At 42.0% G+C, this 25809-nt stretch overlaps 1 protein-coding gene across 1 annotated transcript in view; it reads right to left on the bottom strand.

Moving 5' to 3' along the window:
• Positions 1-25809, bottom strand: part of MYO5A (myosin VA) — a 97512-nt gene that overhangs the window by 46804 nt on the left and 24899 nt on the right. Inside the window, exons 4-9 of the mRNA XM_041418782.1 lie at positions 24726-24870; positions 8288-8444; positions 4288-4431; positions 3438-3519; positions 1895-2002; positions 1319-1425 (exon numbers count right to left, since the gene is read on the bottom strand). Of these exons, the coding sequence (XP_041274716.1) occupies positions 1319-1425; positions 1895-2002; positions 3438-3519; positions 4288-4431; positions 8288-8444; positions 24726-24870 (743 nt within the window). The remainder of the gene's footprint in view (positions 1-1318; positions 1426-1894; positions 2003-3437; positions 3520-4287; positions 4432-8287; positions 8445-24725; positions 24871-25809) is intronic.

Genomic DNA, 25809 nt, shown 5'->3' with positions numbered 1-25809 from the left:
ATAATAAAGTAATAATACTTATGAACACTGCACAGAAGAGTGCCACATTAGGGTTGCTCCAGCTGACATTAAACAAACTGATTTATTGCCACAGCAGCATAGGGAGCCCTTTGCTGAGCACTCTGCAGCACCCCTGCTCCATCACAGCAGAGTAGTGGGCATGGCCAGAGCTCTGGGGTGACGCGGCACTGCCAGAGAACAGCACAGCCCAGGTAATGGTGCTGCTGAGCACACATCCACCACTGCCTGCCAGGTGTTGTCAGGCCAGGACAGGGCTGCACAGGAACCTGCAGCCTTTTACCAGCTCAGCCAGCGGGATTCCTGCACTGGAGGTGCTCATCACAACACAGGCAAGTTCCTCATGTCCTGGGGTTCATCAACTTTCTACCTGTTATCATTAAATGAGCTTTCTTTGTAGTGAAAATCTTTATAAGCCACCAAGGAGCCAGACTACTGCTGTGGTTTCAAAGCAGCTGTTAGACCCCACGGGCAGGTGGTGTCAGGACAGGAACACCAGTCACATCTGGCCCCATGAAGGACCTGTGTCTCAGCTCCAGAAACTGCCACTGCAGATTCCTGAGAAAGGGACTGACAGTGGGAAAAGAAAAATACTCTGGAAGTGTTGCTGCTATTGCAAAAGAGAGAAAGTTGACAGCTGGGCAGGCCAGCAGTAGACGCAAAGAGAGGCAGAAGGAGAAGCTGGTCACTGAATCCAAAGAAGAGACCAGACAGCACCGTTTTGTTTCTCATCTCCAGAATATGGGTAAAAAAGCCTGGGCCCTCACCAATGAGAAGGGTTTTTCAGATGAGACTATTCCGTCCTTGTTATTGATCTCCAAGGCAAAAAAGAACTGATAAAACCATGACACTTAGATGAGTCATACAAATCATATCTGTATATCCTATGCTCATGTCTAAGCATCCCAGATGCATTTATTTTGCAATTATTTAGAGCATTCTAGCACTTCATACCAGAAAAACCCCATCTGGCAAAGCATTTACTGTGTGCAGGGAAGATATTCATGCAGGAATATAAAGATCTAGACACCTGCTCAAGACTTCAAAGCTTGCCTGCCTACTAGACTTTTCTAGGACAGATCAATTACAGCTATAATTGTATACCAGTGTTATAATACAGAGAGCACTGTCTAAAGCCTCTGAACTGAGAAGAGTTGAACCCATCTGCAAAAAACTGTGAAAATGTTAGCAAATTAGAAATAAACCCATTTCCATTTCACTCTTTTTCAGAAGAGGTCCCTGCAAACAAGCAGAAGGCAGACCTGTCAGAGTTCAAACCTTCAGCTCATCTGCTACTCACAGGAACAGTGCAGCTGTCAGAATCCCGAGATGCAAACTCCACGTTGCCCAAGTGAAGGATGCCAGCAAGGATTCGAAAAATTCCCATCTGGTAGGAATCACTAATCCCTGGAAAAGGATGAATAAAATGTTTTGAATGGAGAGCTGCAGTTGATGAAAATTTGTTAAGGAGAGAAGAACAGCGACTGCTGTGTGTGACTTTGACATTTGACAGTACTAATTGGCTCCACTTCTATCAAAAACGTTTTACAACCAGATGAGACAAAAATCCATTAAAATGAATCATTTAATTTGCTGTTTCAAAGTGCTTTGCCAGTGACCTCCAGCACTGTATGTGTTACACCAAGGGAATCCACCACTTATGTTCACATAATGTGCCCTCCTCTTAAGATTTATAATTCTGCTACAATTTAAATATCTTCTCCATGCAACACAAGTATCTCAGTCCCAAAGTTTATCAAACTAAACTATCTCCTGGTTTTAAACACAACAGAGTATGAAAATAATACACACAAATAATACAGAAAACACTTGTTAGTGTATCAGATTTAGGATATGACTGTGATTTACCAATTACCTAGCAAAGTGCAGGCCTGCCTGGTGTTCACCATTTCCTTAGCATCATCAACACCATCAATCACAGGGCTTCCACCTTGCTTCGTATAGTGAAAGTAATTTGCATTCTCTGTAATAACAAAAAAAAGCATATTTTACACACATTGATGCAGAAATTCACAGCACATCTGTAAAGCTGTGTCACGATTAAGTTGCTCTTGGCAGAATCCATGATCTGACACACGTACATTTTCACCTTCTGGCTCCTAAGACCCACTTATTCTAAAGAGCATTTTTTTTCAAGATTTAACTGTGCAAGTAAGTATTCTTTAAGCTACCTGGTTCCCACAGTAGGTCCTCAAGCATTTTCTCTACCTAACCTTGGTTCAGACTTGCATTATTGTGGAATAATCACTTTGGAAGCAGTTGCTCTCCAAACCTGAGCCAACCACCTACAGAGTAGCTGCAGAGTTGAGAGCAGCAGCACTTTGGAATTATGTGACAGATATTACCATGCTATTCCTACATCAGGATATTATATTTTGCCCATTTTCTTCTCTTTTCTAATTTATGGTCTGGCTCAGCCTCATGAGTATCTGTGCTCCACTCAGGCTGGGAAGCCGAGTGGAGACGAGAGAGCTTCACATGCCCTGGGGACAGCACTGGGCTCCACTGGGAGACCTGCAGCTCTCCTGGGTGAATTCCTATGGTGTCACTGGCCATGCTTCCAGCTGCACTAACAGACTCCTTTTCTTCTGATCTGCTAAGGTTCCAAGAATGCTGAAAGAGAAGTCTGCTAAATGGCTTCTTCAGTTATAATTACATCAGCTCCTTTCTTTCCTGTGTTAGCAGATGTGAATCCTAAATGTGCCAGGGTGGTGCAGAAGAGCAGAGAAACACCCTAAAACCAGAACAGTATTTCAGAAATCAGCACAGGCTGTGCAGTTTTCCTAATATGAAATTGACTTTTAAAAATACACTGAAGCACTGCAATTTATACTGAACTTTTAAAATGATGACTTGATTGTCTAAGGTCATCATGCTTTTCTTTCACAAAGCACCAACTCCTGTCAAATGAGAAACCTTTCTCCTATCAACATTTTAATTTGATAAAAGAAAAGATTCCCTCATCTGCTTTTTGATCATCAGGTTAGCAGAGATTGTAAAGTAATTGTTGCTAACAGCCCAAGTAAAAGGAGGCAGATGCAAAATAAGCTTTTCAGACACTTATACCAGAAAGGGTAAAATTCTCCAGTGGCTGGAACAATGGAAAAAAGGTTTTAAAGAACTAAGGGAAAAGAATTTCACCCTCCAGGACACAGTAAGTCCTATTGATTGCAACTGCAGTGTATTAGAGTCTGCTGAATAAACAAATCTTTGTTTTATCAGAAAACCACAATGTCCAAGGTCTATCATTTTAGTTATTCTCAATATATTTTAGTACTTAAAGGTTTAAAAATGTAGTATTTAAAAGCCATCAGTTCTTCTGTTGGCTCTTTGGCTCAAAAAGCTCAGAGATGCTGCTGTCCTTAAGTCACACAACACAGTGAATGTGAATGTCATACCTAATCGTAGAGTTTTAAACTCGGGCAATGCTGCAGAGGCACAAAGCTGGTAAAAGATGTGGTAATTTCTCTCCTCTTCTGCCTTTAAAAAGAAAGGAATTTGTTATTTTTCACCACTTAACAAGTGGCAGAAACAACCACGAGCAGAAATTAATTACTATGTAAAATGCTTTCTCTAGCAATACATTAAGAGCAGAGAAACCACATGGAAAAAAGGAAGATAAATCAGCATCTCTCTTCCTTCTTGGTTAATGTAATCCATTTTCAACAGCAAGAAGCATGCAGACATTTTCATTTAAAAAAAAAAAAGTATGGTTTCACTTTTCAGAACTGTAGATTACTATTAATTACAGATCAGGATTCTGTAGGTGAGTGAAATGGTCATACTCAGAAGTTTTTCATTTTCCAAAAATAACTAACACTATTTGCCTCAGAGTTTATAGTAATCTGGTAAAAGGAGTACCTTCCTTGCCAAGGCAAAGCTTGAATTTTAAAATGAAGGACAAACACAGCTCAGAAGGTGATGACTCACGACCAACACCGTAATTCTGAACTTAAGCACTCTAAATTCCATACCTTCAAACCAAAAAGAAATGAAAAATATTCTCTTACAGCTAAACCATGTGCTATAACTGTCTCTTACTTCTAAAATATACAGCAGCTCTTCATGTAACATCTCCACATGGTACAAACCATAATTATTATTTTTATATCTTTAGGCAGCCAGTCAAGGACAAGTCCATTTTTACTGAGCTCTAGACTACGAGGCATGCAAAGATGGAGAGGAGTGTGGGGCACTGGATTGGTTCAAGTATGGCACAACAAAATGAAGAGATGACATCAGATTTACCTGAAACACCACTCTTGACTTTTCCAAGAGGTAAGTTCTCATGTTAGCACCAATGATTCGATACCTCTTATCAAAACCAATTTCAATGTATTTGCCAAAGCGACTGCTGTTGTCATTCCTGGTGGTTTTGGCATTTCCAATCGACTGGAAAAAGGGAATATTGTAAAGGTTAAACAGCTTGTAGAAATTATCACATCTATTTAATCAGCTACATGGCTGATAAACACTTAACAACATTAATCGTGTCCTGGTTTAAAAATAGTCAAAAATCTAATGAAGAACAGTCTCTGCCTGGTCAACAAGTTACATCAAAATACAGTTATTTCATTAATGCAAGACTGGGAGCTGATACTCCTAGCAATTATTTCACTTCCACATAGTCTGATTTTACAGCTAAAAATCCTTTATTGTTCTTTGAAGTCATTCAAAAGGAAATAAAGAGTCTAACAGAAAGCTCACATACACAGAGATTTCTTGCAAAGACTTAGTAAAACTGTAAGAATTATTTCACCTGGATATATTTATATGTGTAGGTGTACACATACACCTATAGTACTTGCAACTTTTGCAAGTCTACCTATTATAAACCCACAGCCCACTCTGTTCTGCCTGGCTAACAGTTTATCATTACTATTACTCTCTAATCATCACATTTCCAAACTATTTCTGCAAACATAGCATTTAAAAATATTTACTGTGTGCCTAAGCCTAATCTAAAAATCAATATGCACAGGCTCATGTCATGTGAAACTGAACCTCTTCCACAGCAGCCTGGTTACTGCCTCAGAGACAGCCCTGGATGCTGAACTTTCTCAGATTAATTCAATACAGCTCCACACACAACAAACAATACCTTGTGCATTCCCTCTGTATTACATGTCCTGGGATGCCCGGGGCAAATACTGACTGTGGATCCTCCATGGTGCAATCCTGCCTTACCTCCTCAGCCTTAGGATTCACAACAACAGGTACCAGCTGGACACATCAGAATCAGGGCATGCAAATCAAAACACGCTGAACTCCAAACAAAAGCATTTTCTCTTCTCAATCAGACCATGTTTTAGACATCATACAGCAACTCACCTTCTAAAACATTCCTAAAGGTATCTCTGTATCAAAAGGAATGGCATTTGGAATATCTGAGATGCAGCAAGTGCCCCTCATCACTGTGTGTGTGTTACTAAGCCCTAAGTGCACCACTGCATCTGTGCCCAAATTTCCCAGTCCACACAGCCATCCACTGGAACTCTGTACTGAAATAAACTTGAGAAAAACAAATGAGAGCAAGCAGCAGTGCTGAGTATCCCAAATCTGCAAGCAGAAGGCCATGAATGGGTCAGTGCCAGCTGGTACAGCCTGGCCAGTGGGATTAGACTGCCAGAAACCCCAGGAGAGCAGCAGCAGCACGTACACCCAACAGCAGATGTCCAAGTGGGCATCAGATGGACAGCTGCTGCAAAGGATCTAGGAACAAACTGCACCTCTGCACTTCTAAGAAACACCAAATTCATTCAAACTGAATGTACTCTAACTGCACCCTTGCATTTTTTTGAAAGAAGAAAATGATTGCTACTGTGATATACTTGGTTGTTGGTGGTAGCAATACAATACTATGATATTTCAGAAACCAATTATTCCTTTGAAAGGTATTACTGATAAAAACAGAAAATCTTTGGGATTATCAGATTGCTTGCCTGAATACATACAAAGCTGTGCTATTTGCATAGCTATAGAGGGTAACAAAGAATGAGAGGCAGGAAATGACAAATAAACATGTTTTAAGACTTACTGATTTCCACATTTGCAATAGGAAAACTGTATATAGTTATTGACTACAAAAGTAGTCACTTAAATAGTTGCCAAAAATGTACAGTTATCTCTTGACATTACTGAGTATTTAGTAGGCTAAGATAATGTGATGGTAGCTCATAAAACACCAATGTTTAGGTTGTCCAAACAGAAATTTAAGAATTAAATTACCTTCTACTCCTAAGGTTTTACAGTCAGCTCAGCTAATGAGGAGTTTCCAATTTCTAAAATGAACTACTCATTTTCTTCCTCAAATATATGGGTTAATTTGTGTTTCTACTGATTAATCAACTGAAGAATTCAAAACATTAATTATGCTATCATAAGAGTCTGTCTCAACATCAAATTTTACAACACTCAATCTAAAGGTAACTTAAAGTTCAAGTGTTGGAAGTTAAAAAGATAACTTACATCCAATTATAATAATCTTTAAGGCAACTGAAATATATATTTAGATATACCCACGTTCACAAAATAAAAAAATAGAAAATAAAAATAAAGCACCACCACTGATTTTCAGTGAATGAAAAAAGGTATAGATGGGAAGCTCTTTTGGTCCTCAATTTAAACCTCCTTGCTTTTGGAAATTAATTCAGCCAATTAGTGGTGAGCTGATGGCCACTGCCTGGGAGGTTGGGCCCAAGGACTGAGAGCAGCATGTTTGCTTTAGGCTTCGAGATAAACAGAAGAAGTGGTGCAGGGAAAGCTGCAGAGTTTGTGTTTCACCAGGCAAACACCCAGGCCCAGCCTGAGAGCTGTCCTGAGAGCCTCTGTCCTGAGAGCTGTCCTGAGTGCCTCTGTCCTGAGAGCCTCTCAGCAGGCTGCCACTGGCAGGCTGATGGCAGCACTCCTGTGCCACGGTCCTGCTGCCAGGGCAGGGCTGCCAGGGCTCAGCACTGCTCCCATCAGCCACACTCGGGGGTCTGGGTGGGACGTGGCCCCTCCTGCAAGCACTGCAGCACTGCAAGGTGTTCCCTGGGGCTCAGCCTGCACCCCTGCCCCTGCTCGCCGGGGCAGCTGCAGCTCCAGGCAAGGCGCAGCTCCTGGGCTTGCTCCCAAGGCTGGACATTTGATGAGTCACTGCCCAGCACAGCACAGCTTGTTTCACCCCACAGAAGAAATTTCCAAACAGCACACAGCACCACAAACCAAGCACAATTACCTTGTCACAGACACACACAACTGTGATGGGGCAGCTATAGTTTGGGTATCATGAACTCCTCATGCCAGGAGGAAAGGAGGAATAAAACACAGTTCATTTTTTAAAATACCTGAGGAAAAAAACAATGGCAGCATTTTGCATTTCACATTTCACTGCATGCACCCTATTTCCTCATGATCTTTCACTCGGCAGAGAGATGTTCAACATCTACCAAGGCATAAGTACATGTGTGCCTATGGACAGGGTTACTTCCCTCCAGAAATTCCCCCAAGACTTTCTCTCTGATGAATCATTTCCTGACATAGTTCCTTAACCTCAGCCACAACTTGAATCTATATATGTAGGCAAAGACATCAGAAACAATTCAGATATGTCTAAGAAATCTTTTCTGCTTGGCTGTGACATCAGAATTATGTCATGAGCTTCCCAGAGAACAGAGACCCTGAAGCAGGAGGAATTGTACATGTCCTCTCAAAGTCTATTACCAGCACCTGCACCCCAAAGCCTTGGGACTTGACTATAGTTGGTTACAACAATTTCCAGAACTGAAACATGAGTCTGAGCTAATTATAGCAATACTATGTCTTCTGATATGTTTTTTTCCTCTGAAAGAAATGGTGTGCATCCCATGCACCTTTGTTTCCTCAGTCTCTCTTCTACTGCACAATATTTGGTGGGTAAGACCAACAGTTTTATCCTCTTTGGATACACACAAATCCAGTCTTCTTCAATTGCACTTGGCCAGCAGTCTGGGAACTACCAGTAACAAAGCTGAAGAGACTTAAAGCAGTATTCACATTAGAATTACTTTATGTGAAATACATTAACAATATTGTAACGTTAGCTCCCATCTTCTCTCAGTCTCTCATAAATGATGCCTAGAGCAACTCCTTGTAAATGGATTGAACACAAAATTTTAATGTATATTTATAAATGTTTTTAGGAAGCGTGGATGGCTGCCTCTGTTGAATGTTTGTCCCAGTAATGACTGCAGCTGGAGGATGGGTTTTGGTGCAGCAGCTCTCTTACCTCCATGATGGGGTTGGAGGCCAAGACCTTCTCCTCAACATTGGCTTCACTGGCAGATCCACTGACGGTGGCAAAGTACCTCATGGCATACTTAGCAGAGACAGTCTTTCCAGCTCCAGACTCCCCACTGACAATGATGGACTGGTTTCTCTCATCTCTGAAACACAAACACACGTGAATCCCCAGCTGTTCTCTCAAGGACACTTCTTTCCTGTGTCCCCAGCTCGGCAGCCGCCCCTCCACGCTGGATGTCATCAGCTCAGCACAAGGTGAGTGCAGGCGGCACACACGAGGCGCTCGGCTACCGCGCCGCCCGGCCGGATCCTGCCAGCAGGATGCTCCTCCAGGATGGGCGCTGCTGGGCAGGCCAGCCAGCCAGCAGAGCTGCTCAGGGAGCCTGGCTACAGCCAAGGATCTCCTACCGCTATGCACTGCATGCTTCTGCAGCTACTTCCACCCAGAGTCTGTGGCCATTAGTAAAGATCACGAATGCCATCTTACAGAGGGCAAAATCAACAGCAGAGTCAGCCACAGAAACCTTTCGTCCCTCTGCTCTAATCACCAGCTTGTCCCAGAATTATTCTGAATCTGAAAAATTCAAGCATGGCTGTTCAGGACAGAGGTAGCAGCTCTAGAGTGAAGACAGTCCCTTTGTTGTGGAAAAAATTCTTCTCTTGTAAAAAAGAATAATTTCCATTTGGTCCTAAAACAATTTTCTCTCAACACACAGAGAACTCGGTATATAAAGCCAACTATATGAGTAAACAACACACTACAAAATAACACAGAAATTAACATTAATAGAGCCTGAAACTTTTCAGATAAAGACCATATGTGCTTTATAAAGCTTTCACATTTTCAAAGCAAATTAAGTTTTAAAAAAAAGTATTTTGAAGTATTTCTATGAGTTGGGTAAGCTTAATCCTATTTTACATACTAACACGAAAGGAAGCAAAAGGAGAAATAAAAGTTTCCCCCAAAGCTTTACAGAGCTGGGTCTGGAACACAGAGAGCACAGCCAAGGTACAGACCAGGCTGTCCTTGCAGCACAGGAGCTGTGAATGACATTTCAGGCACCTCAGTGACAGTCTGCAGGGCCTGCCAGTGGCATCAGGAACTGCTGTGCAGGGAAATCAAAGACATATGCATGGAAAAGCTACCTATGGTTTCTGTAGCCTAAAGGCCTGGCAGAAGATCTGGATTCTGTTTCTGGGATGATAGAAAAATCCCTGCTGCTGAAACAATGAAGCTATTTACCAAACATGTATAAATTACATGAGTTCTTCTCTGTGTTTGGCCTGTCCACCTTAGCCAAAAGCTGGTGATTTTGCCTCACCTTGGTGTTAGGTGTCATGCCTAGGAGCACGTTGGTATCCCAACACAGAACCAGCCCCAGATGGACAGGACTGTGTGCATGTCCCTCAGCATGACCTCCAATGCACCATGGCCCCAGAGGCAAGAGCTCCTCCTCCTCCTCCTCTCTTCCTCTCTCCCAGGATGCTGTCCATCTTGTGACAACCCCAGAGGTACCTCAGGCACCCTGGGTGCCTGGCCAGGCATTCCCACCTGACAGAAGGACAGTGACCAGCTCTGTCCCCCACCCTGGGCTTGAGCACCATTCTCATCACACCCATTTGGTCTTGCCCTGCTTTGCTGATGATGGAGCTGCTGACCAGCTGCTCTCCCCGGGCAGGGCTGGGCTCTGTGGGCAGCACCACTAATATCACCCACACCCGCTGACCTCTGCAGTCTAAGCAAGCCAATTTAAGTCCCACAGATATGGGGGCACTATAAACTGGACAAGTTCCCACAATAAATGCTGAGTTAGGCCCAGTTAATCACCTGTGGGCACAGGCTCTGGGTAACGATTATTTACAGACCTGCAAATCTCAAGGTCTCATTCTGCAAGAACAACGCCAAGCTCTCAGATAAGAGCACAGCTCCAGCACCACTTTGTGCTGCTCACAGCCACAGGCTGGAGGAGCCTCTGTCACCCATCCCTGGGAGAGCCAAGGCAGTATCTGTCTAACAAATTAAAGTACCAGTTGAGGCAGATATTCCACATTTTGGCAAAAAGAATTTATTTGGAATGGCTGAGCGCTGATTTTAATTTAATAGCAATGTGTTAAGAAGATCAAAGCAACCTAATTTTATGTTCTCAACTTCCATGTAACACATGCAGTAGGTGTGAATGACTACAGCTCTCACAGCTCTCACATTCAGGCACACCAAGCTGTCAGTCAGGGGAAGGCAGAAGAGTAACCCAGGCTGTGCAGTGCAGGTCACACAGACCCACTGCCAGACGCCAGCCTTGGCCACAGGGATCATCCCTCCCTCTGGTGAGACCTCGTGTGACAGTGGCCATCAAGCCTCTCTGCAGGATCTGCAGGGAGGTCTGTGTGCCTGGGATGGCTTGCAGGAAAAAGAAAGATTTCCAGCTGGAAAATGAAGAAGAAACACTCTTGTTTCTTTGCCGTTCCCCCTCGCAGAGTTCACTCCTGGTAGACAGAGGTGTGTGGGAGAGAGCCTGTGGCTCAGGAAACTGCAGGAGTTTTATGGATCCTCCTGCTCAAATAGAGCAGCAGCAGGACGCAGGAGAAATCCAAGTAAATGCCTAAAAATGCACGTCTAAATGGGACAACTGGTAACAAACAATTTTCCTCTCCCACAGACAGTTCCTTCAGTGAGTCAAAACCAACCACTTCTTCATAGGATTGGCACCATTCTCTCTATTTTCCTCCTGTGCTCTTTGAAATACAAAAAAGAAAACCCCATGCCATTTGAAAATATGAAACTTCTGGTCTGATTGCAGGGACTGCCTAACACAGGAGATAGGCAACAACATAACAAGCTTGTCATTTGTAGATCACCAGCTGTTTCATGTATTAAATATCATTAAATATATGAAGACTGAGAAAGCTCTGTGAAATGGATCCTCTGATGGTTTACATTTTTTAGTTCCCAAAGTACAAAAAGCTTTCAGAAAACCAAGGAATGCAAACTCACACAGACTTCTGACAAAACTGTCAATAAAAACCAAGCTGTTTTGCCAAGAAAAGACATGGAAATAAAGGTGTCTCATTCTGTCACATTCCTGAAGGACACGTGTGGGAACATGGAAAACACACACTGGCTTTGCACTCCTTAGTCTTTTACCAGGAGTTCCACTTTTACAAAGACAGTAATGAAAAAATGAGTTTGAAATGATTTCTCCTTAACAATACTGCTGCTAATTAGCAGAGTTTCCTTCCCCCATGTCATAAGATATGAAGACTTCTCCTTTTCACAGACTCATGTGCCAGGAATAAGGGATCCATTATTCCATTCCTAAGCACATACACACATCCACATTGCATTCACTGGCCTAGAGAAGAGAGGGTTTGCTCTGTGTGAGCTGCAAGCATCGCTGCTGTCCCTCCTGCAGGGACTTTGTGTCTGCAGCAGCCACCAGGGCAAACAAAGGCTCCTCAGTTCTGCAGCACTCCATCCACGCTCAGGGCTGCTCTTGTCTCCCCCAGTACATTAATCCATTGTTCTGCCTTAACGCACTGCAGAGCCCATCCTCTAGCATATTATCATTGTGCTTCTTGCCAGAGAGAAAGGAAAACACAACAACAGCCCCAGATCACACCGGGCAGGGGAAGGGCAGTGTCACACAACCCAAGAGCAGCAGGGGACGGGCTCTGACCGCCACAGCCCCAGGCAAGGCTTGGCTTAGGGACAACATGCCACATTCAGTCCTGGAGGAGGTGCAGTGGTCCTGCCAGGCAGCTGTGCCAGCTCAGCACAAAGCTCTTCAACAGCATAAAACTTTAAAGGAAAAAACCCCACCACACTTAAAAGGAAAATAACAAGTAGACCAGCATCAAAGGCCCTTGGATGGTGTATGAAATGTAGTGAGAATTTTTTTTATTATTATTTGGTATAAGCAGGTATAGCCTCTGTTTATGTCAAATGAAATTTTCATAATCAGGCTGTGCTAAAAACAAAACAAAATTTGAAAGACCAAGACAAAGGAAAAAATCCCCAGAAAACAAAAGTGATGCCACTCAAGTTCTTTCTCAGATATATACTACACCTTTAGAGTTATTTTTAGTTAAAACATCAGCCCCTGACCTTTGACCTGACATTTTGAGTACTTAACATGTCACTAGTCAGAAAAAAAGCCATAATTATAACTTTCAACCAATGAAACAAGTAAGTAGGGCAACAGCTTTATGTGTGACACCTCTTTGCAGCCAGATGCCACTTTTTATACAATATTTCATCTTCCTGCAGTTTTTTCTCTGCTTAAAACATGAAAATAGATGATTTTAAAATTTATTACTTCTGAATGTAGGGAACATTTTTAATTATGCTTTTGCAAACAGAAATGAGGAAAAGCAATCTGGGAGATGAGAGGTGGAGGAGCTCTCTTTCCCCAAAGGCAGAGAGCAATCAGATCCTAGCACACAGAACTACAGCACTGTGATGCAATATTAAGCCAAATTATTTTGAAAAGATAAGACTGAAACAGTTTGACTGGGAGCAATTTACCACTCATGGAAACACCACGTTATGTTCAGGATCACATTCAGCTTCTGCTGCTTCTGAACGGCAGAAGAATAAAGAAACGACAAACCTACATTAAAAGAGCCATTTTAAGATGACAGGCGCAGACACTTCACCAGCTGAAATGTGAAATGACAGGCTGAGGTTGCTTGCAAAGCACAGGATTTGGTTCAGACCTCATCTGTATAAATTCTCTCAGGCCTGTACTTCGGGAATCATGGGAGGTTAACAGCTATTTCTCGATAAATACAAGACTGAGGACACACTATGCAACACCTAACTGGCAATTTAAGACGTTCTCTATCACAAAAAAAACAGTGCAGAACCATATTTCTGCATAGGCTGGTAACTTTTAAAGACAACTGCACTTTATCTACAAAATTTTGTTGACAGGCAATATGTTTATGAGGAAATTCACTGTCAGAGAGCCAAAACTGAAAAGATGTAGTTTTACCTAGCTGCTGGAAGCTCGAGATTACAGCCTACATAGCAACAGGGGCTTCTCATGCTTTGAATAAACATTGCAAAATTTAACACTGAAGATAGTTGCTGGTCCAAGAAGGCTCAGCACTGAGGAAGAAAGAGTGCTGCAAACTGTCTTGAGATACCTCACATGCAGAAAAGGGTTTTGCAGATTATGAAGGAAATGACAACACACAAGAAACCAGCAAGTGGTTTTAAAAACATCACCTTATTCTCAAGAGGTAAAAAACCCCTTTGTTGAGGATATATCTTAATGCAATGCTTTTAATAGCACTGGCTACTTTAAATTTTGTATTTTATAAAAATGCATGATAGATGCTTTCAGAAGAGCTCAGTGTGGAGGAGCTGCTCCTCTCACAAGGGCACAGCTGTCAGATAAATTGGAAGCAAGAGCAAGACTCACTGGGCACCTCCAATTTGTACAGAGTGCTGCAACAACACTGACCAGCCATTGACAGCTGTCATTAGCCAGGGCAGCTTGTAACAATTTCAGCTGACCAAAGGAAAAATTGAGGCAAAAAAAAAAAGAGAAAAACCAGTGCAAGAATTGAAACATCAAAGTTGCAAATATTTTTTCAAACTATTTTCAAATTTTCAAACTATTTTCATTCAAAATTGCACCCACTCAAGCTGCTTCCCACAAAAAGCAAACCAGCTTACTGCATCCAAGTCATCACTTCCACAGCAAACTGTCCAAACAGATCAGGATAATCAAGACATACAGACTAAAAAATCCTCACAGGTATCTTTGTTTACCTTCTTCCTCTGTACCAACTGAAAATATCTCTCTGAAGCAGGAAACTAGAAGTTAAAAACCTCTCTATCAACAAGCATTTCAGAGAGGATTAAAGAAGCCCAAAGCTATTGGAACCATCAAAGCACAACACTTTTTTGGGCTTTTTTGCTTCCTATGACTGATGCATTGGATGAATCACTTGATCTTGGCTTTCAGACTCATGACTCCACAGCAAATAATGTTAAATACATGTATATAAACACACCCTCCACACAAACATCAACCTGGGAAAACAAACAAAAGGAATACAGAATTACTGATATCAAAAGGAACACAGAAATCATTGTCATCAACCTCAATACTCCTATCAATCCATTCATAGCCACAGCATCTCTCCCTGGAAAAATTGTGTCATTAACAGCTGATTTGGAAAGATTCTGATACAGACTTTGAAATGCTTGCTGTGATGAACTACTTCAAAGCTGAATGGTCTCCATGTCATAACACAAATGAGCTTGGCAGAAAAGATCAGAGTGCAATATTCTTAATATATAAAGAAGAAAGCAAATAACAGGGCAATTTAATGAGAAGAACATTAGTACTTAGGTTGCCTTTGATCCCAAATCATTTATGTTTGTTAACCTGAGGACACTGCCTAAGTGCTGATGTTTTTAAGGAAGCTTCTTGTCAGGGTGGTTTGAAGGCCACCACCTCCAGGACATCTTCTCTCCTCACTGCCTCAGTGCTAAAAGGCTAATTAATTAAATCTCCTGGCTTTTCTTTGTTTTCTCCCTTTTTTTTCTTCTCCTTGTGGAGTCGCGACTGCTTTATTCTCTTCTTTTGGAATAACAGGTTTAAGTTATGGGTAAGGGCATCAACCCCATTGCATATGATAATTTCATTTTTATTTAACTCAAAACAGCAGAAACTGTTGCTAAAGACCTGATGCTGTGATCTTCAAAAACTAACCACTGCTCCTCAAAAACTCCCCTACTGCCTGAATGCAAGTACACAATAAATAGCTTTAATTTAATCTAGAAGTGAGAGTTTGGTCTTCTTTATCTCACTACTGCTCTTCTATTGCAGTTCTGTGGTGATAAGATAGACTTGTAAGCCTGAAATTGCTTTACATTTTCAAAGCAGTGAATTTTCAATGATCAAAACACCTGACATAAGCTGCCAGGGAAGGAAGCTGTGACTCAGGGAACGTTTGGGAGAGATGCTGCTCTCAGCACACACACAAGTACCACCAAGCCCAGTGTGCATCATGCCCATCAAAGAGAGAAAAGGAACTTTGTGCTTTGCCATCCTACAGCTGAATTATGACAGCAGGAACTCCAACCCAAGCAAATAACTGAAGAACTAATGACATTGCTGAAAGGTCAAAAAAACCCCCAATTAATGACATTGCTGATAGCAGCTGTTCCTGAAATGCTGGCAGGTTTGAAATCTTGCTGTTCTTTCATCAGCTGCAGCTTCTCTGAGAGACACAGGATTAACTAAGGACCCACAAAAAACACTGTTTAAGCTATGTTTCATGTTTTACACCTTAAAGCATTTCCAAACCTCTCAAGGATACATGTACACATATGCAGCTGACATGATTTAGTGTCTCCAGCAGTATAAACAAAACTCTGACCAAAATAAACATCCTATTTTTGCAATCAATCTCTCAGCATCCCCATTGTATACTTGTGACAGCATATGACCAAAATAACCTGTAGTATCTACAGTCAGAACATTCACAGATCTTTGACAGCATGACTAAAAAAAATCTGTTTAATAATGATCATTTCCCTCACCATGAGGCACTGGCAACAAAGCCAAAATAAATGAAGTTTACCTAACGCACTTAAATCAGTGTGAAAGTGCTAAATATCACTGTAACTTTATATATGGTAATTATTGATGTTCCCAAGTAACTTAGAAGTACTGCTGTTATAGGAATCACAGAATCAAAGAAGAATATGCCTAGTACTCCACATATTCCAAATAGCTCATTCAGTTTTGGAATAATTACCCACAGAAAAAATTTTGAACTATTTTCTTGTGAAACCCAGCAGATTTCATCAGGTATCAATGCACAGCCAAAAGTTCTCTGCAGTATTGAATGTTTTGTGAGCTTCACAGAAAGAAGCTTGATTAACTCCTTAAGAAATTTAGGAAGGACCTTCCCAGCCCCAGCAGGCTAAAGGGAGCCCTGGATCCAGGGACTGACATCTCCCAAGGCAGGAAAGAGGATGCACAGCTGATGAATGCAGGCAAACAATAAAGCACCAGAAAGAAAAATCCTTGGTGTAAGATGAATAAGACTTTGTACAACTCCTCTGAAGGCTCACTAAATATGTCTGATTTCAATAAATGCTGAAATAAATGGTGTTTCCTAAAATTACCACTGACTGTAAACTTGAAACCAAACCATAGCTGCATTTTTTTTTTCCAGGACACTCTTCTCTTTTCAGCACACAATGTGGTTTTGGAGTGGTACAAGGATTGAGCTTTTCCTTGCAGACTCACCAGCCTGTGCTGTCCTCAAGAGCTGCCCTCAGGTAGCCCTGCCACAGCAGGTCCCAGGTTCATTTTTTGGACAGCTGTGCTCCACTTTTCTGCCATGCTCCCACTGTTAACAATTACTTGTTTTTCTTGAAGACCAAAATTGCTTCTCCATTTAAAATAAAAGGCAGCTGTAAAACCCACCAGTGCTGGGAGGTTTAACACGAGTCAGTGCAATATATTTAGCTTCACCTTTGCCTAAGGGCAGTGTTGTGTGGCAGCAAACAAGGCTGTGCACGCTCAGCTGCACTCCTCCAGTGCAAAGGCCTTTGAAACCCAGCCCAGGGCATGCAGCATCTGCTAGCAGCCATTATAAAACCTGGCAACTCTACAAACCCAGGATTTGCTTTTCAAACAGAAGTAATTTAACTGTTCAATAAATAAATAAACAAACAAGAATTCATTCAGCAGTTTTCTAATGCTCTTGGACTGATGGAAAGCAGCAGCCAGCTCTGGGCTGCCTTCCTGGTACCTCTCACATCGAGAGCAGGAGGCAACATCTTGCCCTTCATCAACCTTCTGAATAAACTATTTTAATCTCAAAGTTCTTCACAGCCTCAAATAAATTCTGTCATCCCCTGTTTCTGGATTTGGCTAGCGGCCCCCTTAGAATGGGAAAGTTCCCCTGCTTTGTCCTCTTACTTTCCACCCGCTCCAAGCCCACGCTGCACAAGCACACTTTGCCATTTTCTCTGCTGAGCTGCTCTCCCTGGGAGGTCACCTTCCCTGCAACCAGGCAGAGCTGGTAAGAGCTCTACCCTCACCCTTGATTTCCCAAATGTCCTCCTGCAGGGCTGTCCGAGCAGCGGGCACAGCCCTTCCCCAGCGGAGCCACGCCACCGCGGCGCGCCCAGTGCCAAAGCCCCAAATTCCCCTGCGCTGGCACATCCCAAAAGGTGCAGCCTGACACAGAGAATTCATTTTTTCCACCCTCCAAGGGCTGGTGTGTGGATTCACAAGGTAACATCTGTAAAATACCCAGTGTGCAAAGTGCTAGGCAAGCACCAAGGACGATTACAGAGACTGAAGTGCTGCGAACCATTCTGTAGCGATGTGATGGGCAAAGAGCAAAAGAACACAAAATAAAAAGTGAGTTACAAGTGCTTTGCCCCAGAAGCAAGCACACAACAGCAGCCACATTTCTGTGTCTGCTCCACCTTCCCATGCTGCATCCATTGGTTTATTCTGACCACCTGGATCTGACATGCTCTGGCCTGACACATCCCGGTCTTCACAGACACCACACATTAACAATTCAGAGAATTCTTCAGCTGCAACCTCGAGTCACAACAATTGCTCCTGACTAAGCAGTTAATTCTTAATTAAGTCTTTGTAAAAGCATTCACTTTTAATAAGCATGAAACATCAGTCCAATAAACCATGTTCTTTAATCTAATTTCTAAATATATTTCCAGTTTAACTTGTTTTTTTAAGCCTAACAGCATTTCTCACTGACATCTTTAGCTGCTGGAGAAAAGAGAATGTTCTGAGCAGAGGGTCAGTGACAGGAACCTCAGTGCCTGGGACCAGCTCTGGGCTGATCCAGGCCTGGCCACAGCACACCACCTCTGCCTTGTCTTCTACACAAGCAGAAACTGAGACTCCAGTATTAGAGGAGACAGGCTTTGGTAGGGCTTGTAAAGCGCCTGGAAAACATGAAAACCTCAGTGAAAGCAAATGTGATTAGGAATATTTATTATTTATTATGAGTTTATAGATGTTACCTAGCACAGAGACCCCTTAATGCTGCAGGAAACGAGGTCTTGAAAAATGCAGCTCATTTTCTCATTTTTGTAGACTGAGAGCACTGAACTGCACTCCACTGGCAGTTACACACTCTACTCTCACACATTTCACTGTCAAGCTGGTGTCACCAAGTCACCAGACACAGGACCAGGATTTCTGATTCAGGGGCTCACAGCTCTGCTTTTGCCACCTTGGTGAACTCACCAAAGCTGCCCTCCCAATCCCCCTGTCTGCTCCAACTTATAGAATGGAAGCAACGATGCTGATCTCTCCTCTCTCCCAAAGTAAAGAACTTTGGCATCTGCTCATCAAACATGCAAAGCAAAGATGAATAATATTCTTATTCACAACCTGAATTCTCATGAGTCTGTTCCAGCTGCAAACTGAACCACTCCAAAACAGCCCAAGTTCTTAAAAACCTTTGTTTCTCTTCAACAGCTTGGTAAAAACATTCTGCAAGACTCTCATAATCAGAAGATGTACTTTTTTTTTTCTTAAATTAACAAAATGCACCACTTGTCATTATGATTACATCCAGGAAACACAGCTCTTGACTGTAAAAATGTAAAAAGGTGACAAGATTAATTAATTGTCAGCAACATCTCCCAACACAAATGAGGAAAACTGAGGTCAGCATATGACAAATTGCACTCCAGAGGAGCACAGGGATGAGCCAGCACTCTGCAACTGATGGATCCAGGGATTAGTCAGAGGTCACTCCTGCAACAGTTTAGGAAAGCTCACTGCTTAGCTACCAGCAGGATGCCTCATGTGAACTCCAGCTACAACCATCCTTAACCCTTTTGCTGCCTGAAAACAACCACTGCTTGGACAAGGAGTCCCTCAAGCTACACCAAGCTGATTCCCCCATCTCCCATCTTGTACCTGTAACATACAAAATGTCAGCTCCGAGTAGAAGAAACAACTCCAAAATCATCTCATCAGAAAGGAAGACTTTTCCCTTTGCATTCTAACAACAGGGGCTCAGAAATACCACCTCTTTCCAAGGCAGATCTTTAACTCAAGAAGTCCTATGTCATGGCCACAAGTGGAGGAAGGCCACTGGATGTTTGTCCAGCAGCCACCACAGCAGGCTCCCATTCCATCACTGGATGCAGAGCTGTTAATCGTCCCTGGCATGACTTCTGCCAGCGGAAAACACAGTATCCATTTATCAGGCACTCAGAAGCAAAGCAGCAGCTGATCAAACGTGCATTTTTGTAAGAGGACATCATCTTGGGATGCCTGGGATAACTGGAGACTGTCAGTAAAGATGCTTTCAAAACACCTACACAACAGTTCACCAGGCTTCCTTTACAACAAAAAGTGATAGAAAAATATTTTCCTGTAGGTGAAAGCCATCAGGCACACAGAGAAAAGCTGACAAAACAGAGAGGTAGCCTGCTTATTAAGGGTAATTTAATGAAAAAGGTACACAGTACCACAAAATAAATCACTATACTTTGTCCAAATAGAAAAAGCAAAACTTTGGAAATTGATGCATTAAACACTGTTGTTTTCCACGCTGGCATTCATTAAGGTTTATATGGATCTCATCAGTATGCAGTTCTGTTTGCAGAGGTTACTTTCAACTTAAATGATGCTAGACAACTTCACTAATTAATCAGAAGAAAATCTCAAAGTTAATTTATTAAGTTGAATTTGCTGTATCTGCCATCAACCACAAGTAGGATGGAACAAATCAGACCAACAAAGTGCTGATAAAAAAAAATACATTATCTTAATTACTACTGTACACCATCACCAGGCAGGGGAAAGAATCCTGTGAAGGAGTGATTTTTCCCTAATAGTATTAGGAAACTGATAATCATAAGTCTCATACATTAAGGCAATTCTTAACAGTTACAAGAGTATAATAATCAACATCTTACTGCAAACCACAGTTAAAAATGTATTGAACATTCTATTGATATTACAAAGAAAATGAGCAGCACAGGCTGACGGTTATGATTCCTACAGAAGTTGTAATTGAAAATAAAAAATAAAATGTTTGGCAACTGAAGCTTTGCTTCAATTTTCATAGTTACCACAGAGGGGTAACTGAAGACTGAACTTGGGTTTTGTTAACAATTTGGAAACACTGACATACAAAAGTGGCATGCTCAAAGGAATCAACATATGCAGACACCCACACGCTGACACTGAGGTTTATATTTCTGGGACAAAAATATATTCTTCAATAATGATTTTCTTCCTTCTATGTCACTCATCTGCCTTAAACAATCCCAAACCTGTAAATATTCACTCAAAGGAGTGAGCTATCCATGGACAGCACACTGCCATGGCTGAGCAGAGCCCCTGAGTGCAGGTCCCAGCTCTCTGCAAAAGCACAGCTTGTCAGAGCTGTACCTACAGACCCAAACCACTCTGCACAAAAACCACGTGGACACGTCCCCAGCCGAATGACCCTGCTCCCTCTCACTGGGACAGTTCTGGACAGAGCAGATCTGCTCCAAACCCTCACAGTCTGGAGGCTCATACAGCCCAAATACAGTCACTGCTGGGGATGAAGCGCTCAGAGCCCTAAGCCTGGCACACTTGAAGTGCACTTGTAAAACTAGAGCACTGCTTATTTTAGGCACAGCAGAGGAAAGGTGTCTGAAACAAAGCTGTCAGTCTGTGCAGAGCAGCAGCAGGTGATGGAGAGAGAAAAGGAACCAGGTACAAAGACACAGATTACAAGGGAGGAAGAGAAGGGAAAAGGGAAAAGGAAAGAAATAATAATCCAAAATGAGATTAGTCTTAAGAGCTGAGCATGTTTTCCTGCACTGAAAAAGACAAGAAGCTACCAAGCAGACTACCCATTTATTTTACTGCTGGCTGTGGGTAAATATGAGCCATGCTCCTCCCCAGTAACCCTCCACTGGAAACTGGGGACAGAACTGCTGTAGGAAGAGGAAATAAAGAGGCTCAAGCAGCCCCAGCACTTCCAGCAGCACGTACCCCATCATTTGGCTCCCGCTAAGCACGAAATGCCACATGCAAAGGTGTCTTTATGTGCTGCTGTGCTCTGCAATCAGCCCCAAGCAATTGCTGTGCATCACTTCTCTGCACAAGCCAGATGTGAGCTCCATCCCTGTCACTCCAGTGGGCAATATTTTTGCACTGTATTTTCTTCTGAAAACACAATGCAAATATTTAATCACTGGCTTTCCAGATTTCTGCCGTGGGGCTTTTCTTTGGCTGAAGAAGGCTCCAGAGATCATTTAGTTAACCATGCACATTGGATGGAGCTTCTCAGCTGCAGTAGATGAAGCAATGAAGCTGGAAAGAACAAACTCTAAATCACTAAATTATAAATTAACAAGAAGACCTAAGGAGTAAATATTTAGAAGAGCTCACTGAAGCCTTAAGGATAGGAGCATCATGACTAATTATTCCAGTGATCATTGAAACATGGAGTTAGGAAAGATCAGAAACAAGAGAAAAATAAATCTCACCAATTAGACACATAAATGCAGATTAATGCCATATGACTAGCTACCACATGAATATGCAACACACTTATTAAAATGTTAATACAGCATTCGCAGACAATCTAATTTTCATTTTTAAATAGTCAGCTGCAGAAATGTACAACTGTAGTTCTTTTTCTCTAACTTCATAATTCAGAAGTAAAAGGTGATTTGTTCAGAGTATAAAAAACATCAGTGAAGTTTAAGGATGAGATATAGTAAATGTAAGCAGCAACAGAAAACTAAATTCAATGACCAAAACCGGTATGTTGTAATGACAGAAAAAGTTCTTAAAAACAAGGCAAAAAAATCCCCAAACAAATAGAAAAGGAAATAAGCATTGAAAAGCTAAAACAATTAATTGTTACTTCAGTGTAGAGAATTTTTTTTCAGTTGCATTGTGTGCCCAGATTTCATTTTGCAACTACGAAAGTACTGTCAGTCATAAAAGAATAACAAATTGTTTATAACAGAGACACTTAAAGTAATTAGTTAAATAATTCAGAAGACTTATTTAAGCTAATCTCCACAGTCATACAACTTCTCATCATTTGTTTCAAAAAGAACTCCTAGCACATTTGTTTGTTGTTATTCAGGACAGCAGAACTGCCGGAGGCTGCAGCGAGAGCTGAGAGCAGGTAATTAACACAAGAAGGGAAAGGCACAGAGGAAACTCCAGCCAAAATCTCAGCCCCCCGAGTCTGCCCAGCAGCAGAGAATGGCAGTGGTGGCAGACAGACATCTCCACTGCACAGGCACACAGAACACAGGAGATGCAGCAGTTTGGTATTGCAGCACCAGTGAGAGGCAAGCCCACTGCACTCAGGGGGGAGTTAGGGAGCCAGTGGAGACACATCCCTCTCCTCTTACTTCCCCTGGTTACTATCAAGAACAAAAATTCTGTGAAGTGGGATGACAGCCATCCCCGACTATAATTTCAGACCACTGTACCAAGCCTCAGACATAAAATAAGGTTAATAAAGTTTTATTTTGTACAGCTTTTAGAGGGACTTGAGAACAAGTCTGTTTAAAACAGCAGTGACGAAAGAGACATGAAGAAGATGTGACTATCGTAACACACAGCTTTGCCTTTGTATTTCCACACCAGATTATAGATCTATTTTCTGAGCAGAAAGGAAGTAAGGCAGATATCTCTGCCATTCAACAGTGTGGGTGTAGAGCTGTCCTGGTTTCAGCTAGAATAGAGGCAATTTTCCTCCTGGCAGCTGGTGCAGTGCTGCATTTTGGAGTTCTGGGAATAACGCTGACTCCACCGTGACACTTGGCTGGCGCTGAGCAGTGCTCACCTGCACTCAGGGGCTTGTCAGAGTCTCATGCTCTGGCAGTGAGCAGGTGCATGAGGAGCTGAGAGGGAGCACAGCCAGGAGAGCTGACCCCAGCTGGCCAGGGGATTTTCCACACCTGGGAACACCATGCCCAGGATATAAACTGGGGGAGTGGGCTGTGAGCAGCTGATGGCTGCTTGGGGAATGGCTGGGCATTGGTCAGCAGCTGGTGAGCAATTTTACTGTGCATCACTTCTTTTTCTTGGGTTTTACTCCTCTTTCACTCTTTCCTTTTCATTGCTAGTACTGTTGTTATTATTTTGTATTATTTTACTTTATTTAAATTATTAACCTGTTCTTATCTCAACCCATGAGTTTCTCTTCCCCATCCCAGGGAGGGAGGGAGGGAGTAAGGAAGTGGCTGCATGGTACTGAGTTGCTGGCTGGAGTTAAACCAAGACAAGGGTATTTCTGAAACACTGGCTCTTTTGCAATTACCCTAAGTCATGAAATGTTGCACTGAACTGTTTTCTTTTGAAATTATCTATTACCTGGGTATTGCAGACTACTGTATTCAGATGTGCATGTAATAAACATTTTATCCATCCCATTCATTTTATCCATTCTATCCATCCACTAGTCTAATTCTTAAGACTCTTAAGTGAACAGATAGCTGATTCCGAACATGAAGATTTTATAATTTTCAACCTATTCTAACCTTGCCTCCCTCACCTGCAGTATAGCTTAAGGGCCATCACAAACAATCCAGAGATCTTTCAGTGTTTTATTTGATGAATTTGATCATGAGCTGTATGGCCAACAAGGAAAACTATACCAACAGCTTGAAGCTAACCAGTGAGGACACCAGGAGCATCCTGCTAACCAAAGACCACACAGCAGCCCAAAAGACCTTTATCCTAGAAATGAAATATTTCAAAAGCTCCCCTAACTGCAGGCTCTTGGGGCTAAGAGGAAGAAGTTCCTGCTAACCACTGCCCTTGGGTGACAAGCTCATTTTGATGCAACATCTAACAAAATGAGGATTTCCTGCACAGCTGTTGCAGTGTCCTTAGAGACTCAGTTTCCAGGCACTCTTTGCAATCGTCCCTCTGCTCCCTCTTAATTCCAGTCAACAGCAGCCACAGGCAGATTACATAGCTGGGGCATTACTGACACAACCAGGAGCCTATAATAGCACTCCTAAGCCCAGTGATTTCTTTTCTCTTGTCAGTGTCACACACAAACACAAAACAGCTGAGAACCTGGCCCTTTTCTCTTTAACAATCCACTAACAACTAAAAAATATCTCTTTATTTTGGTAATCAAATGAAATAAATATAATCATATAAAGCACAGGGCTAATTTTAGACCTAAATACTGACAAGATCTGTGGTAATTCCTGCTAAGTGTCAGTGGCCAGGATCTCCACAGCATTTATAAAGCTTTACTGTTCACTAACTTAGGCAACTCTTCCCCTTGTGAAATGTACTAAAACACTGGATAAAAGACAGATATTGCAAAATATTTTACAAGCTATAAATTGAAGAAAAGAGCATCAGCCAGAAACTTTGTTTTATATTTCTTTCAGAAAAGCAGCAACTACAAACCTGGCCATCTGCTTGTATGCTTCCTCAGCCACTGCAAAGATGTGTGGATCCATGTCCCCCATGTTCTGGCCACTGTAGGCATTGATGATGTCTTCGCCATAGATAGGCAGCTGTTCATAAGGATTTATGGCCACTAAAACAATACCTACAAAGGAAATTAAACAAAAGGAAAACTTAATAGTTGTTTCCAAAAAAAAACAAAACAAAACAAAACAAAAAAAAAAAAACAAACAAAAATGGTTTTAAAATCAACTATTATTATAATCTTTCTAAAAATGTTAAAGAATAAGGATCTGATATTACTGATTTCAACAGATATTTATTCTGAATATAGTTCTGCACACACAAAGTACCATGAGTTTACTTCTACCCTGCTTTGGTAAACACATCAGGGACAACTTTATACCTTTTCTATCTATCTGCCTTTTCTAAAGCTAGCATGCACAACCCAAAAAGATTCAGAATGTGCAGATTGAAATGCTGCCTGTTCAGCTCAGTAAACCAATGAATGTGCATTGTATTTCCCTGTGTTTTACTCTGAATTACCAGTGATACTGTAATTTGTGAAGTATTGGGTGAGAGTGGGTGGTCTCACTGACTGCCAGTTTGGGTATGTGCAGTGTGTTAACCCTTCAGCTGTTGTAAAAGAATAACATCCTCAGTTTTTGTAATAAGCAACAATGTACAGAGACAGTGTAATTTGGATTCCAGGGCACCTCTGCCAATCAGGCAGGACAACCTCCTGGTCAAAGGCATAAAAAAAAACAACAGTAGACATATTTCACAGGGCTGACACAGAGCAGCACCCAGTCATGTCAGGAAATTAGGCAATTATAGCTCTAGAAGGCACCAGAACACCCTTATCTGATACATCTGAGCATGTACTCACACCTCCCATTTCCTAGTTTTTCCATACCTATTAAACACATATCTGTTTTTTCAATACCACTCATCACTACAGCACTTCTAAATTCATGCCACTCTTTTACTCTCCCTGCACTGGAAAACTTAAGTCTTACTCTTCACAAACTTCCTTGCCGCAAATAGTGAGACCTCAAAAGTTTTTGGGACAATTCTCTTTTTC

The sequence above is a fragment of the Onychostruthus taczanowskii genome, unplaced genomic scaffold, assembly GCF_017590055.1.
Source record: "Onychostruthus taczanowskii isolate IOZ18803 unplaced genomic scaffold, ASM1759005v1 scaffold6, whole genome shotgun sequence".
Taxonomy (NCBI): domain Eukaryota; kingdom Metazoa; phylum Chordata; class Aves; order Passeriformes; family Passeridae; genus Onychostruthus; species Onychostruthus taczanowskii.
The sequence above is the reverse complement of the archived record's forward strand: the minus strand, read 5'-3'. Positions and strand labels throughout refer to the sequence as shown.